Genomic DNA, 14,487 nt, shown 5'->3' on the forward strand with positions numbered 1-14,487 from the left:
ACGCTGGTTTCTACCCATTTTTGTGGGTTTATCCACCTGTTGTCTGTCTCTGTCCCAGGGAGTTGGAGCTTTATGAGTTTCCGTTGCACTACTGCCTTTTTTGATTTTTTTTTTCAGGTCGGACCCGCCCAGCTAGCAGCACGCCTAGCCTCTGCCTGCCCGCAGGGGCTTTGCTGAGCTGCTGTGGGCTCCGCCCAGCTGCCCTGAGCTCTTCCCTGTAGTCCTTTTTATATGGGCGTAGTTAGAACTGTCTGGGCAATCGTGGCCCCGCCTCTGTTATGGCGGACTCTCTCTGTTGTGGCAGGTTGCCTCGGCAACGGCGGGTTGCCTCGGCAACGGCAGCCTGCCTCCTTAGCGGTGGAGAGTCTCAGTAATGGCGGAAGCCCCTCCCCCACGGAGCCGGACCGTCCCGGTTCAGCTGTGCTTGGTTTGAAGGGCTCAACCCAGAGGGTTTCCAATTACTGTTTTTGTTTTCGTTGTTGTTGGGGGTGGAGGGGTGGGACCAACCGAGCCTGATCACCTGGCTCCCTGACTCAGAGTCTTTTCTTTTAAGTTGAACGACCCCGCGTTCCCGTCGCTTGTTGAAAAGGCACCGGGATCTCCCGTGCTGCGACTCACGGAGTCGGCTCGAACCGCGGCGCCGGCTCCTGGCGGATTTTTTGCCTAGGAATCTCCTGGCCTGGCTCGCTATTTCAGATGAATGGGCTATTCTGCCGTCTCAAGGCTCTGCTCGCCAGCTAAGAGGGCTCCCAGACCAGTGGCTTTTGTACGGAGAACCGCAGCAACAGGGAGTGGTCACAGCAGCCGCGCGGGCGGAATCAGCCCCGCAGGGGCCAAAACAGCCGCACCAGCTGGGACTGCGACGCTGGCGACCCCTCTGCCTGGGTATCTCCTGGTCTGTGGGCAATAAGAGTTCGTCTGGAAATGCGGCGTCCACTCACCCTCTGCACTTTCACTGGGAGCTGAAGTCCTGAGCTGTTCTTAGGCGGCCATCTTGAAAGTCGGATCCTCGCACACGTTTATTTTGAAACAGAGTCTCACACTGTCTGTCGCCCAGGTTGGAGTGCAATGACATGATCTCAGCTCATAGCAACCTCCACCTCCTGGTTCACTTGATTCTCCAACCTCAAACTTTTGAGTAGCTGGGATTACAGATACACGCCACCATATTTGAATAATTTTTTTTTTATTTTTAGTAGAGATGAGTTTTCTCTATATTGGCCACACTGGTCTCGAATTTCTGACCTCGTGATCCATCCACCTAAGGGCAAAGAAATTTTTGGAGGACATTGAAAGTGTGAAAGGAAAGAATGCTAATGTTCTAAAGGCTATAAAATTGGATAAGGAAGAATGAACAAAGACAGTATTTAAGGACAGTGGACAGCTTAGCATTTTGACAACGAAGAATAAAATGGTCAGTTCTGAATTGGAGAATGTAAGATACAACTAGGAAACACTGGAAATGGAAATTCAATCATGTCATTGTAGACTGGCTACTGCTCTACATGACTGTGACCAAAGCCAGATAGCAGAAAGAAACTTCTTTCCAGAGAACAAAACCTGAACAGGTTTATTTACAGGAGACAATGAATTCTCATACATCTAACCTGAAAAAGAACAGCAAGATTCTTTCTGAACAACTGTCATGCTTATTGTAAAATTAACAGCCTAAAAATTCAGCTCCATCACACAAGATAAACTGTGAGAGAAAGGACAGGGCAGGTTGTCATCTTTCCTGTTGGAGGAACTTAATTATTCCAGCCTGCGGGCATTGGAGACTACAAACCCACTAGGGGCAGAAGAGTTCCCACAGCACAGCACAGCTGCTTTACCAAATCATGGCCAGACTGCTTCTGTAAGCAGGCTCCTGATCCTGTTCCTTCTTACTGAACAGGACCTCCCACCTGGGGCTTACAGTTACCCTCACAGGTGTTCCGTGGCCAGTGGAGATTTGAGACATTCCTTAGACAGAGCTCCCACAGAGAGGGGTGGGCCACCAACTTTGCTGTTTGGGTGACTAGCTGTTCTGACCTGTGGGCTTTGGATAGCTTAAGCTGAACAGGCCTCGAAGTGGTAGCGCAGCACAGCAGGGCCACCTTGCAAAAACATGGCCAGACTCTTGTTTAAGTCAGTCCCCAACCACATTTCTAATTCCTGGGTGGAGCCTTTCAACAAGTTTATCTGGCTGCCTTCACTGCTGTTCTCTGGCTGACAGATGTTTCAAGGCCTCCCTGAGTCAGAGCTTCCAGGGGGAGGACCAGACTGTCATCTTTGCTGTTTAGGCCACTCAGCCATTTCAATCTTGGGGCTTCAGAGTGTCTGAGGCAACCAGGTGCTGAAGTGAACCCTCAGCACTGCACAGCTGCTCTACAGAAACATGGCCAGACTTTTGTAAAAGCAAGTCTCTGTTCTTATTCCTCCCGACTAAACAAGACTTCGGACCTTGTCTCCAGCCACTTCCTATAGTTGTGTTCAGATTGGCAACAGGATTGTACCTCAGTGGTACAGAGCTCCGAGAGGAAGAGACACACTGTCATCTTTGCCTTTTTTGCAGCCTTCACTGCTGATACCAAACCCACCGGCTGCTGCAGCTTCTCGGAGCGGAGAGTGTCCGCTGGGATGATTCTGAAACCGGGTGCTCAGTTCTGGAACTGGAAACCCCACAGCCTCCTGGGTTTAGACCCCAAAAGTATTTATTAACAGTAAACATATTAATTATTTAAAACATCTCTTTAGTTATTAGAGAAGTTGATAGTTACAATATAATGTTGCCTCACATTGGTTTTTAATTTTAACTGTGTCAGGCTGAATTTATGTCAGTTTTATGTATTGAAAACTGGACTCATTATAGACAGAATTCAGAGTTGACATGATATTTCCTCCAGGGCACAAGCTACTCTAAAGGACTAGATAAGGTTAGTTGACATACCTTTGATTTTTTGAAAAAATGCATATATTATGTTACTGTTTACTATTAATGAATACATGAGAGATACTGACTTAAAAGCCAGGAAAATAAATCTTTATTAAAACAACTAATTCTGTTCCAGATAATTTTCTAAGTACATTAAACATATTCAATTACTATGGACATCTGTTAACTTATGTACTATTACTTCATTAATTTTACAAATAATAAAATAGGCCTCAGAGTAATAAAGTAACTTGAAAAAGATCACACAGCTCATAGATAGTGATTTCAACACATATGAGGAGGTGATTAGCCTAACTTTGAATGCTGCTTTAATCTCTATGTTTTACTCATCTCTAACTGGGGAAAGTGACAATAATCTACCTCACAGGACTGATGTGAGGTTTGAGGTATGAGAGCTCTGTAGAAATCTAAATTTAAGTAACAGTTTTCATTTGTGTACTCTTGCAGGAAGGATTAAATTAGTTAGAAGTCCTTAAGTAATTGCAAGATAATACAATAGGAAAAAATACATCAAACTAGTTACAGAGATAACTGAGCCCTAGATCAACAGTTTCTAGCTTTAGAAGAGTCATTTCCCTTTTTATTATTTCTTCACTTATAAACAAGACACAACACCTACCTTCCCTACTTCATAGGTTGACAATACAGAATATGTAATGTATATACGTACATGTACACACACACCACATAATGTATATTACATACAATTAAATAGTATATAATAGAGCAAATAATGAGAATATGAATATTCAAATATAAATGTTTATGATAAATACATAACATAGTATTTTAAATATTACTTATCTTGAGATGTGTCTGTTCATATCCCTTGTCCATTTTTTGATAGAATTGGGTTTGTTTTGTTTTGTTTTTCTCTTTGTTCTTGTTGTTTGTTTGCTTATTGATTTAAATTCCTTACAGATTCTGGGTCTCAGACCTTTATCAGATGCATAATTTGTGAGTATCTTCTCTTATTGTGTGGATTATCTGTTTACTTTGTTGACAGGTGTCTTTTGCTGTGCAGAAGTTCTTTAATTAGGTACTACTTACTTGTTAATTTTTTAAATTTCAATTGCTTTGAGGGAATTTGCCAAGAGTTCTTTGCCAATGACAATGTCAGAAAGAGTATTTCCCCGATTTTTTTCTAAGATTTTTATAGTTAGAGGTCTTTAATCCATCTTGAGTTAATTACTGCACATGGTAAAATGTGAGTATCTAGTTTCTTTCTTCTCCCTATGGCTAGCCAGTTATTTCGGCATCATTTATTAAACAGAGAGTCTTTTCACCATTGGTTGGATCAAGTGGTTGTAGGTGTGTGGCTTTATTTCTGGGTACTCTATTTGGTCCCTTTGGTCTACATGTTTGTTTTTGTGTCACCACCATGCTGTTTGGGTCACTTCTGCCTTGTAGTACATGTTCAAGTGGGGCAGTATGATGCCTCCAGCTTTGCTCTTCTAGCTTAGGATTCTTTGGGCCATTCTGGCTCTTTTCTGCTTCCATATGAGTTTTAGAATATTTTTTGTAATTAGGTGAGAAATTATGTTGGTAGGTTAATAAGAAATAACATTGAATCTGAAGATTGTATTGTAGTTCTCCTTCAAGAGCTCTTTCACCTCCTCGGTTAGCCACATTCTTGGGTATTTCATTTTATTTGTGACTGCGGTATATGTGACTGCTGTATTTTTTATTTGACTCTCAGCTTGCATGTTATTGATGTACAGAAGTGTTACTAATTTCTATGCATTGATTTTGTATCTTGAAATATTATTAAAATCATTTGATATTTCAAGGAACCTTTTGGCAGAGTCTTTAGAATTTTATAGATATAGAATCATATCACAGCGAAGAGAGATAGTTTGACTTGTGTTCTTCCTGTTTGGATGACTTTTATTTATTTATCTTGCCCAACTGCTCTGGCCAGGACATTCAGTACTATGCTGAATAGGAGTGGTGAGAGTGGACACTCTTGCATTGCTTCAGGCCTCAAGGAAAATGGCTCATTGTTTGCCTGTTCGGTATGATGCTGCCTGTGGGTTTGTCATAGGTGGCTCTTACTGTTTTGAGGTATGGCCGTTTGATACCATGTCTGTTAAGGATTTTATCAGTAAGTAATGTTGGATTTTATCTAAAGTTTTTCTGTGTCTGTTGAGATTGTTTTATGGTTTTGCCTTTAATTCTGTTTATGTGGCGAATGACATTTATTGATTTGCATATGCCAAGCCAGCCTTACATTCTGGGAATAAAGCCCACATGATCATGACAAATTAGCATTTTAACATGTTGCTGGCTTTAGTTTGCGCATATTTCCTTGAGAGTTTTTGCCTCTATGTTTTTTAGGGATACTGACCTGAAGATTTACTATTTTGTTTTATCTCTACCAGATTTTGGTATCAGGTAGATGCTGGCTTCTTAGAATGAGTTAGAGAGGAATCCCTCTTTCTCATTTTTTTGGAATAGTTTCCATATGATTAATATCAGTTATTCCTTGAACATCTGGTAGAATCCAGCTGTGAATCCATCTAGTCCAGGACTTTTTTAGTTGGCAGTTTTTCTATTACTGATTCAAATTTAAAATTTGTTACTGTCTTTTTCAAGTTTTCACTTTCTTCCTGGTTCAATATTGGGATGTTGTATGTTTCCAGAAATTTATCTATTTTCTCTAGATTTTTTAAAATTTGTCTGCATAGAGGTGTTCATAATAGTTCCTAAGGATCTTTTTTTTATTTCTATGAGATTGGTGGCATTTTCATCATTGTCATTTCTCATTGTACCTATTGGTTCTTCTCTCATTCTTTTTTGTTAAACTAATCTAGTTAAAGCTACCTATTCCTGATGTGTTGTTATAGTTGCAAAAAGAAAGGAAATACTGCATATTAACTTCTAAGTTGATTAGCTGATTGGAGAATGTAAGGATTTCTAACTTTATATTATTATTATTATTGTATCTAATTATGTTCCATCCTGAGAGTTGTGGTGAGAAACCTTTAGAGTAATAATATTTTGGCTTTTTCTGGTGTTCTGCTTTGACTTTTTAATTCTTACATTGCTTTGTGCAGTCAGACAGAGAGTGCCAATGAACTAACTATGGGAGTTGATGCCATTTGATAACTACAAGGCATGCTTCATAACAGATAGGTTATTATAAAAGCAGAAAACAAATGCCTTCTAAGAAGCTAAGTATAGTTAATTAAATTTTAAAACTGCTTACAGTATTTCATTGCAATGGAACTGAGAAGCCAAATGGTAGTTAGAAATCGTTGCTTGGGCCCCAGGCACAGAACATTTTAAAGATTCCATAATATAAGAAGTATTCTCATTCAAAGTATGATAAATATATCTTTGTTCACTTGTAAACTTAGTGGTTGGTGTGAAATCTTTGTTCAAACATTTAGACTGTTCTGTGGACTAAAGGGGAAAAGGTTACGGGCATAGATCAAATTAGTGGAGATGTCAATTTGTGAAGCTGAGAGCTAGTAATAGAAGACTGCCGATTCTGGACACATCACCAACTGTTAGCATTTGTTCTAAAATTTTTGTATATAAATAGCAGTCTAAACTCAATATTACTTATAAGGGAGTCATCCATAAGAACTCTGTAGTTCAGATCTATTATCAGCTATTAGTTAGAAAACAGAGGTTTCTGCCTGAACAATTTAATGTAAGAAAATAATTCGTTATTATTTTCTCATATCTCTTATAATTCCTGCTTCATAGTGGTTACTTAATAAATAATGATAATAATAAAGATAATGATTAATGATAAAATTGATAGCAATAGCTACTTTTTATTGGTCACATATCGAGTGCCAGGAACTCCAAAGACATTACCTTATTTAATTCTGAAACACACTCTACAACGGTATTATTTATCCTTTTCTTATTGTGAGAATAGTAAGATATAAAGAAGTTGAGTAGTATACCAAAAGTCAAATAATTATCATGCTAAAATCGCCAGATTTAAAAAGAAACATGCCTCTAAACCCAGGTTTCTTCTTCTCCCGAAAAATGTAAACTGATTCTTTTGGGTGACAGAGTCGATGGAGGGACGGATATATAAGTTCTCAATTTTTATCTAGACTAATCCATGAGTTCTAATGTTTACAGATACACAACACACACACATGCACACAGTGTTACTACATAATACTGAAGAAGTGTTCAGGGCCGGCGTGATGGCTCATGCCTGTAATTCCAGCACTCTCGGAGGCCGAGGCGGGTGGATTATTTCAGATCAGGAATTCAAGACCAACCTGACCAACATGGTGAAACCCAGTCTCTACTAAAAATACAAAAAAATTAGCTGAATGTGGTGGTGCATGACTGCAACCCCAGCTACTTGGGAAGCAGTGGCAGGAGAACTGCTTGAACTTGAAACTCAGAGGCAGTGAGCCCAGATCCTGCCACTGCACTCCAGCCTGGGTGACAGAGCAAGACTCCATCTCAAAAAAAAAAAAAAAAAAAAAAGTGTCTATAAGAAGTACAGTAATCTAAGAAATCTAAGAGAGAAGTAATAGTCATTGTCATTTTCCAGATATTTTCACACTGTAATAATTTTATGTGTTATTTGTGACTTCGCTGCTCAACCTCTACCCACACAATAGTCCACTCTTCACAAGCTCTTTTCCTCTGAGTAGCAGTGCCCTCCAGGTGGCTTTCAGGGAAGTTTCTTTTAAGAAGTCACTACTCAAACACTTGTCCATGTTGCCTCTTGTGGTCTGTGCCTGGTCAATTAGAAATAGGCATGTACTTCTTGTTGCCTCCTCTTAACAATATAGTAACTTGTACTTCTGTTTGCTTATCATTTATTGCAAAAATTTGAAAACACTGCTTGTTTTAGTTTCAATAAAATTTTCTTTAAATTTCATTTGACCTAAAAAAGAATATCACAGTGAAGCTTGTCAGCCCCAACTATTCCACACATTTATCACTGTCAGCAACAGTGATAAATGGACATCAGGTGGGTACAGTAAGAGCAACAACTACTGGATCTATTTTGTGTATTTTTAGGTGTTGTGGGTGATGTTTATAAATAAAAAAACTCTCTAATTGCCTTTAAAATAATGAATGCTTAAATCAAATTAATTTTTTCAGAAAAATAAAAACTCTAATACCATTTGCTTCACGTGACTTTAGTAATATTTGAGAAATAAAGACAGTTTTAAAGTTTATTGGCAAAATAAAGACATTAGGTCTAAATTAGGCAGGTCAGATATTAGGTTTGTAAAACGCTTTAAAGTAATAAACTGCTTTTTTTGACTTTTAAAATTTGTTCAACTTACCTGCTTTGGAGTCACTAGATTCTAGGTAAGGTCTGAGAACATGTGGAGTTAGTCGTGCTCCCTGGCTATGCTTGAAAAAGTCAGACTTTATATGCACTTGTGTCTGGTGTCCTAGGCTCCATACCTAGTACAAAATTAAAATAACTTACCTGACAGGTGTTTCACCAAAAAAAAAAAAAAAAAAAAAAAAATTGCTAAGAGCTAACATTGGAACATATAATTGAGACTACTGAAAAAGGTTTTACATGGAAGCTTTGTGGAAAAAGTGAAATGTGCTTTCAGTAAAACATTATAAGGCATTAGAATGTAAATTTTTGCTTCATTCAGAAGGTTAAAAATTGTTTTGACTTAAATAGAATGAAGCTAAAGGATTGAGCAAGTTGGGGGAGGTTTGTGAAATAGTCATCTTGTAAAAGAAACACCGTGTGAACACACTGGCTAAATTTAAGGGAGTATTGTTCAGTTTTTCCATAAATTGAACATTGGAATAAAAACACAACAGGGCTTTCATCGAGCACTAATTTTGCTTTAATACAAATTTGTAAAAGGTTATCAAAAGCTTATAAGAATTTCAACTTATAGTCAAACTGATGAAGACTGGATGAATTCATCTTTAAGGTTTTATTAAAAATTTGAGTTGACATTAACAGTACACTAATGCAAGAGTGAAATTTGGCTTTCTTTCTTGAATATGATTTTAACATAATATTAAAGAATAAAAAATATTTCTGTCTCTCCTCAAATAAATTACAGGAAAAAGAAGGGAAAGACACACATTGCTTGAAAAGCTGAGTCTTCTATAAATGAATAAAGGCTTTTGCCTTTAAACGTTTTTTGAGTTACCATTTTGGCTAAATGAATGACTTACTGTGACCTGGCATTCCACTTTATATCAAGTGTTTTAGGCCTTTAGTATATTTATATGAATATTAATATATTTGATACACTTCCCCAAATCCAATTTTATCTTCAAAATTAAGTCTTTTTGACTTCTTAATTTGGAATGCAAAAGAAGGCACTGAAAAATCCAAAAGAGAAGTATATGGAATTATTTCACATGTTGTTACATGAGGAGCACTGTCAAAATAAGAAATATTTGACTTTCTTTGGATTGTATTCCAGGCAATGTTAATATATGTTTGAAAATTGTATGAAATTCCTAAAATTCTAATATGCCAAAATATGTGCTATCAATTATATTGTTTCCATGATAAATTGTAGACCACAGAAATGAACAAACTTTCTTGTCAATCATGTAACTATAACTATTTAACATCATTTCCACACTTAAGTGCTTAATACTGATGCAGTTTCTGAAAACTTCACAAGCACAAAATGTCCTAGAATATGGTGTCTTTTAGGAGGTTCCTGAAATAATGGAAAGACCACGAAAAAGAGCTCTTGAATACAGATTTCTGGAAACTTTAGAATCACATCCTTTGTCAAATTATCCCAAATACTTTAAGGACTGTGTAAGATTTCCTGGCATTTTAATGAAAAGACTTACTTGTTTTTAAAACTCCTACCCCAGTAGAAGAAAACTTAATTGAATACCAAGAAAACATTTTGTCAGACTGTCATTCTAAATCAGCCAATACTGAAACTGTTTATATATGCAGTTTGAATGAACTCCATGGTATAAGTCAAGTTACCTATGACAACCCATCAGTTACAACTACTATGAACTTAAATTGGAGAAACAATTGATATTTAAAGGAATATAAGTTCAATGTTAAGCATGGACTCACGGAGAACCAAGACAGCTGCCTTGTCCTTCCTGGGTCCATACTCAAAGTTCTTCTTAAAGGAGAACTACAAACCATTGCTCAAAGAAATATGAGACGTCACAAACACATTTTAAAAATCCATGCTCATGGATACAAAAAATCTATATTATAAAAATGGCCCCATGGTTCAAACTAATTTATAGATTCAATGCTATTCCTATCAAGCTACCATTTACTTTCTTCACAGAATTGCCAAAAACTACTTTAATTTCATATGGGATGAAAAAAGAGCCTGCATCGCCAATCAAAAAGAACAACACTGGAGACATCATGCTACCTGACTTCAAACTGTACTACCAGACTACAGTAACCAAAACAGCATGGTACTGGAACCAACACAGATATATAGAGCAATGGAATGGGACAGAGCCCTCAAAAATAATGCCACACAGCTACAACCATCTGATCTTTGACAAAGTAGACCAAAAATAGCATCAGGAATGGATTACCTATTTAATAAAAGGTGTTGGGAAAACTGGGTAGCCATGTACAGAAAACTGAAACTGGACCCCTTACTTACAACTTATACAAAAATTAACACAAGATGGATAAAAGACTAAAAGTGAAGACCTAAAATTATAAAAAACCCTAGAAAAAAACCTAGGCAATACCATTCAGAACATAGGCATGGGCAAAGACTTTATGACTAAAACACCAAAAGCAATGGCAATAAATGTCAAAATTGACTAATGCTTCTGCACAGAATTAAACTAAACTAAAAAGCTTCTGCACAGAAAACTAAAATGAAACAAAACACAACTATCATCGGAGTGAATGGGCAACCCACAAAATGGGAGAACATTTTTGCAATCTATCCATCTGACAAAGGACTAATATACAGAATCTACAAAGAACTTAAATTTACAAGAAAAAACCAACTCCATCAAAAAGTAGGCAAAGAATATAAACAGACACTCCTGGAAAGAAGACATTTATGAAGCTAACAAACATATGATGAAAAGCTCATCATCACTTGTCATTTCAGAAAAACAATAATTAAAAAAGTCAGAAAACAACAAATGCTGGAGAGGATGTAGAGATATGGGAAATCTTTTACACTGTTGGTGGGAGTGTAAATTAGTTCAAACATTGTGGAAGACAGTGTGGTGATTCCTCAATGATCTAGAAATAGAAATGCCATTGGACCCAGCAATCCCACTACTGGGTATATACCCACAGGATTATAAATCATTCTACCACAAAGACATATGCACACATATGTTTACTGCAGCACTGTTCACAACAGCAAAAACTTGGAACCAACCCAGATGCCCATCAATAATAAACTGTATAAGGAAAATGTCACACATATACACCCACAGCCATGAAAAAGAATGAGTTCATGTCCTTCTCAGGGACATGGATGAAACTAGAAACCATCATTCTCAGCAAACTGACACAAGAACAGAAAACCAAATGCCACGTGTTCTTACTCATAAGTGGGAGTTGAACAATGAGAGTACATGGACACAGGGAGGATAATATCACACACCAGGGCCTTTTGCGGATGGGCCTAGGGGAGGGATAGCATTAGGAGAAATACCTAAGGTAGATCATGGGTTGATGATAATAATAATAAAAGAAATATGCTTTTAATTATAAAGCTCTTAAAGAAAATCCTTTGGAATCTCTTACTACCACATCATAGCTGGGACAAACTGCTGATATTTAAAAAGTAACAAATATCAAACCAGAAAGAATTAGATTTAGGAACCAAACTCAGGTTGCTGTAGGGAACAGGGCAGAAAGTTAGGATTGAAAGGTCACCACTGCTCCTTCAGTTTGGCCTTGGCTGATAAAAGATGGCCTAATGTGGACAGAAACTCTTAGGTTAAAAAAAAAAAGAAGAAGAAATTTCTGCAAACTAAAAAATACATACTTGGAAGCTACAAGAGTTTTAGCCAATTCAGATGACTTGCTTCCCAAAATATGGAACATTCCCTTGGATTTGACCAAGTCAGAAAGATATGGTTGTACTTGATGGAAGAAAAGTGAAATAGGAATGCTGGGAAGATGGCCGCCTAAGAACAGCTCAGGACTTCAGCTCCCAGTGAAGGTGCAGAGGGTGAGTGGACGCCGCATTTCCAGACGAACTCTTATTGCCCACAGACCAGGAGATACCCAGGCAGAGGGGTCGCCAGCGTCGCAGTCCCAGCCGGTGCGGCTGTTTTGGCCCCTGTGGGGCTGATTCCGCCCGCATGGCTGCTGTGACCACGCCCTGTTGCTGCGGTTCTCAGGACAAAAGCCACTGGTCTGGGAGCCCTCTTAGCTGGTGAGCAGAGCCCTGAGACGGCAGAGTTGCCCATTCATCTGAAATAGCGAGTCAGGCCAGGAGATTCTTAGGCAAAAAATCCGCCAGGAGCTGGCGCCAAAGTTCGAGCTGACTCCGTGAGTCGCAGCACGGGAGATCCCGGCGCCTTTTCAGCAGGCGACCTGAACGCGGGGTCGTTCAACTTAAAAGAAAAGACTCTGAGTCAGGGAGCCAGGTGATCAGGCTTGGTTGGTCCCATCCCTCCACCCACAACAACAACGAAAACAAAAACAGTAATTGGAAACGCTCTGGGTTGAGCCCTCCAAACCAAGCACAGCTGAACCGGGACGGTCCGGCTCCGTGGGGGAGGGGCTTCCGCCATTACTGAGACTCTCCATCGCTATGGAGGCAGGCTGCCGTTGCCGAGGCAACCCGCCATTGCCGAGGCAACCTGCCACAACAGAGAGAGTCCGCCATAACAGAGGCGGGGCCACCGTTGCGGAGACAGTTCTAACTACGCCCATATAAAAAGGACTACAGGGAAGAGCTCAGGGCAGCTGGGTGGAGCCCACAGCAGCTCAGCAAAGCCCCTGTGGGCAGGCAGTGGCTAGGCGTGCTGCTAGCTGGGCAGGTCAGACCTGAAAGAAAAATCAAAAAAGGCAGTGGTGCAATGGAAACTCATAAAGCTCCAACTCCCTGGGACAGAGACAGACAACAGGTGGATAAACCCACAAAAATGGGTAGAAACCAGCGCAAAAAGGATGAAAACTCCTGAAACCAGAACACCTCTCCTCCTCAAAGGGATCACAACTCCTCACCAGCAAGGGAACCAGACCGGATGGAGAAGGAGGGTGATGAAATGACAGAATCAGACTTCAGAAGGTGGGTAGTAAGAAACTACAATGAGCTAAAAGACCATGTTCTAAACCAACGCAAAGAAAATAGGAACCTTGAAAAAAGATTGGACGAACTGCTGACGAGAATGGACAGCATAGAGAGGAGTATAAGTGAATTGATGGAGCTGAAAAACGCAACACGAGAACTTCGTGAAGCATGCACAAGCTTCAACAGCCGAATTGACCAAGCAGAAGAAAGGATATCAGAGGTCGAAGATCAACTCAATGAAATAAAAAGAGAAGGCAAGAACAGAGAAAAAAGCACAAAAAGGAATGAACAAAATCTTCAAGAAATGTGGGACTATGTGAAAAGACCTAATCTACGTCTGATAGGTGTACCTGAATGTGATGAAGAGAATGAATCCAAGCTGGAAAATACTCCTCAGGATATTATCCAGGAAAACTTCCCCAACCTAGCAAGGCAGACCAATATTCAAATCCAGGAAATACAGAGAACACCACAAAGATATTCCTCAAGAAGAGCAACCCCAAGGCACATAATCGTCAGATTCACCAGGGTTGAAATGAAAGAGAAAATGCTAAGGGCAGCCAGAGAGAAAGGTCGGGTTACCCACAAAGGGAAGCCGATTAGACTCACAGCAGATCTCTCAGCAGAAACCCTACAAGCCAGAAGAGATTGGGGGCCAATATTCAACATCCTTAAAGAAAAGAACTTTCAACCCAGAATCTCCTATCCAGCCAAACTCAGCTTCATAAGTGAAGGAAAAATAAAATCCTTTGTGAACAAGCAAGCACTCAGAGATTTCATCACCACCGAACCTGCTCTACAAGAACTCCTGAAAGAGGCTCTACACATATAAAGGAACAACCAGTACCAGCCACTCCAAAAACACACCAAATGGTAAAAAAGCAGCAACACAATCAAGAATCTGCATCAACTAACCAACAAAACAGCCAGGTAGCATCAAAATGACAGTATCAAATTCACACATAACAATACTATCCCTAAATGTCAATGGACTAAATGCCCCAATCAAAAGACACAGACTGGCAAATTGGATAAAAAGCTAAAACCCATCAGTGTGCTGTATCCAGGAAACCCATCTTACATGCAAGGATACACAAAGGCTCAAAATAAAGGGATGGAGGAAGATCTACCAAGCAAATGGAAAGCAAAAAAAGGCAGGAGTTGCAATTCTCATCTCTGATAAAATAGACTTTAAAGCAACAAAGATCAAAAGAGACAAAGAAGGACATTACATAATGGTAAAAGGATCACTGCAACAAGAAGAGCTAACGATCCTAAATATATATGCACCCAATACAGGAGGACCCAGATACCTAAGGCAAGTTCTTAATGACTTACAAAGAGACTTAG

General features: G+C 39.2%; 1 protein-coding gene across 1 annotated transcript in view; it reads right to left on the bottom strand.

Annotated features, from left to right (window-relative positions):
• Positions 1-2,049: 2,049 nt before the first annotated feature.
• Positions 2,050-14,487, bottom strand: part of LOC141580508 (uncharacterized) — a 72,189-nt gene continuing 59,751 nt past the window's right edge. Inside the window, exons 7-8 of the mRNA XM_074381577.1 lie at positions 2,496-2,614; positions 2,050-2,208 (exon numbers count right to left, since the gene is read on the bottom strand). Coding sequence (XP_074237678.1) covers positions 2,050-2,208; positions 2,496-2,614 — 278 coding nt within the window. The remainder of the gene's footprint in view (positions 2,209-2,495; positions 2,615-14,487) is intronic.

This window comes from Saimiri boliviensis, chromosome 12 (genome assembly GCF_048565385.1).
Source record: "Saimiri boliviensis isolate mSaiBol1 chromosome 12, mSaiBol1.pri, whole genome shotgun sequence".
Taxonomy (NCBI): domain Eukaryota; kingdom Metazoa; phylum Chordata; class Mammalia; order Primates; family Cebidae; genus Saimiri; species Saimiri boliviensis.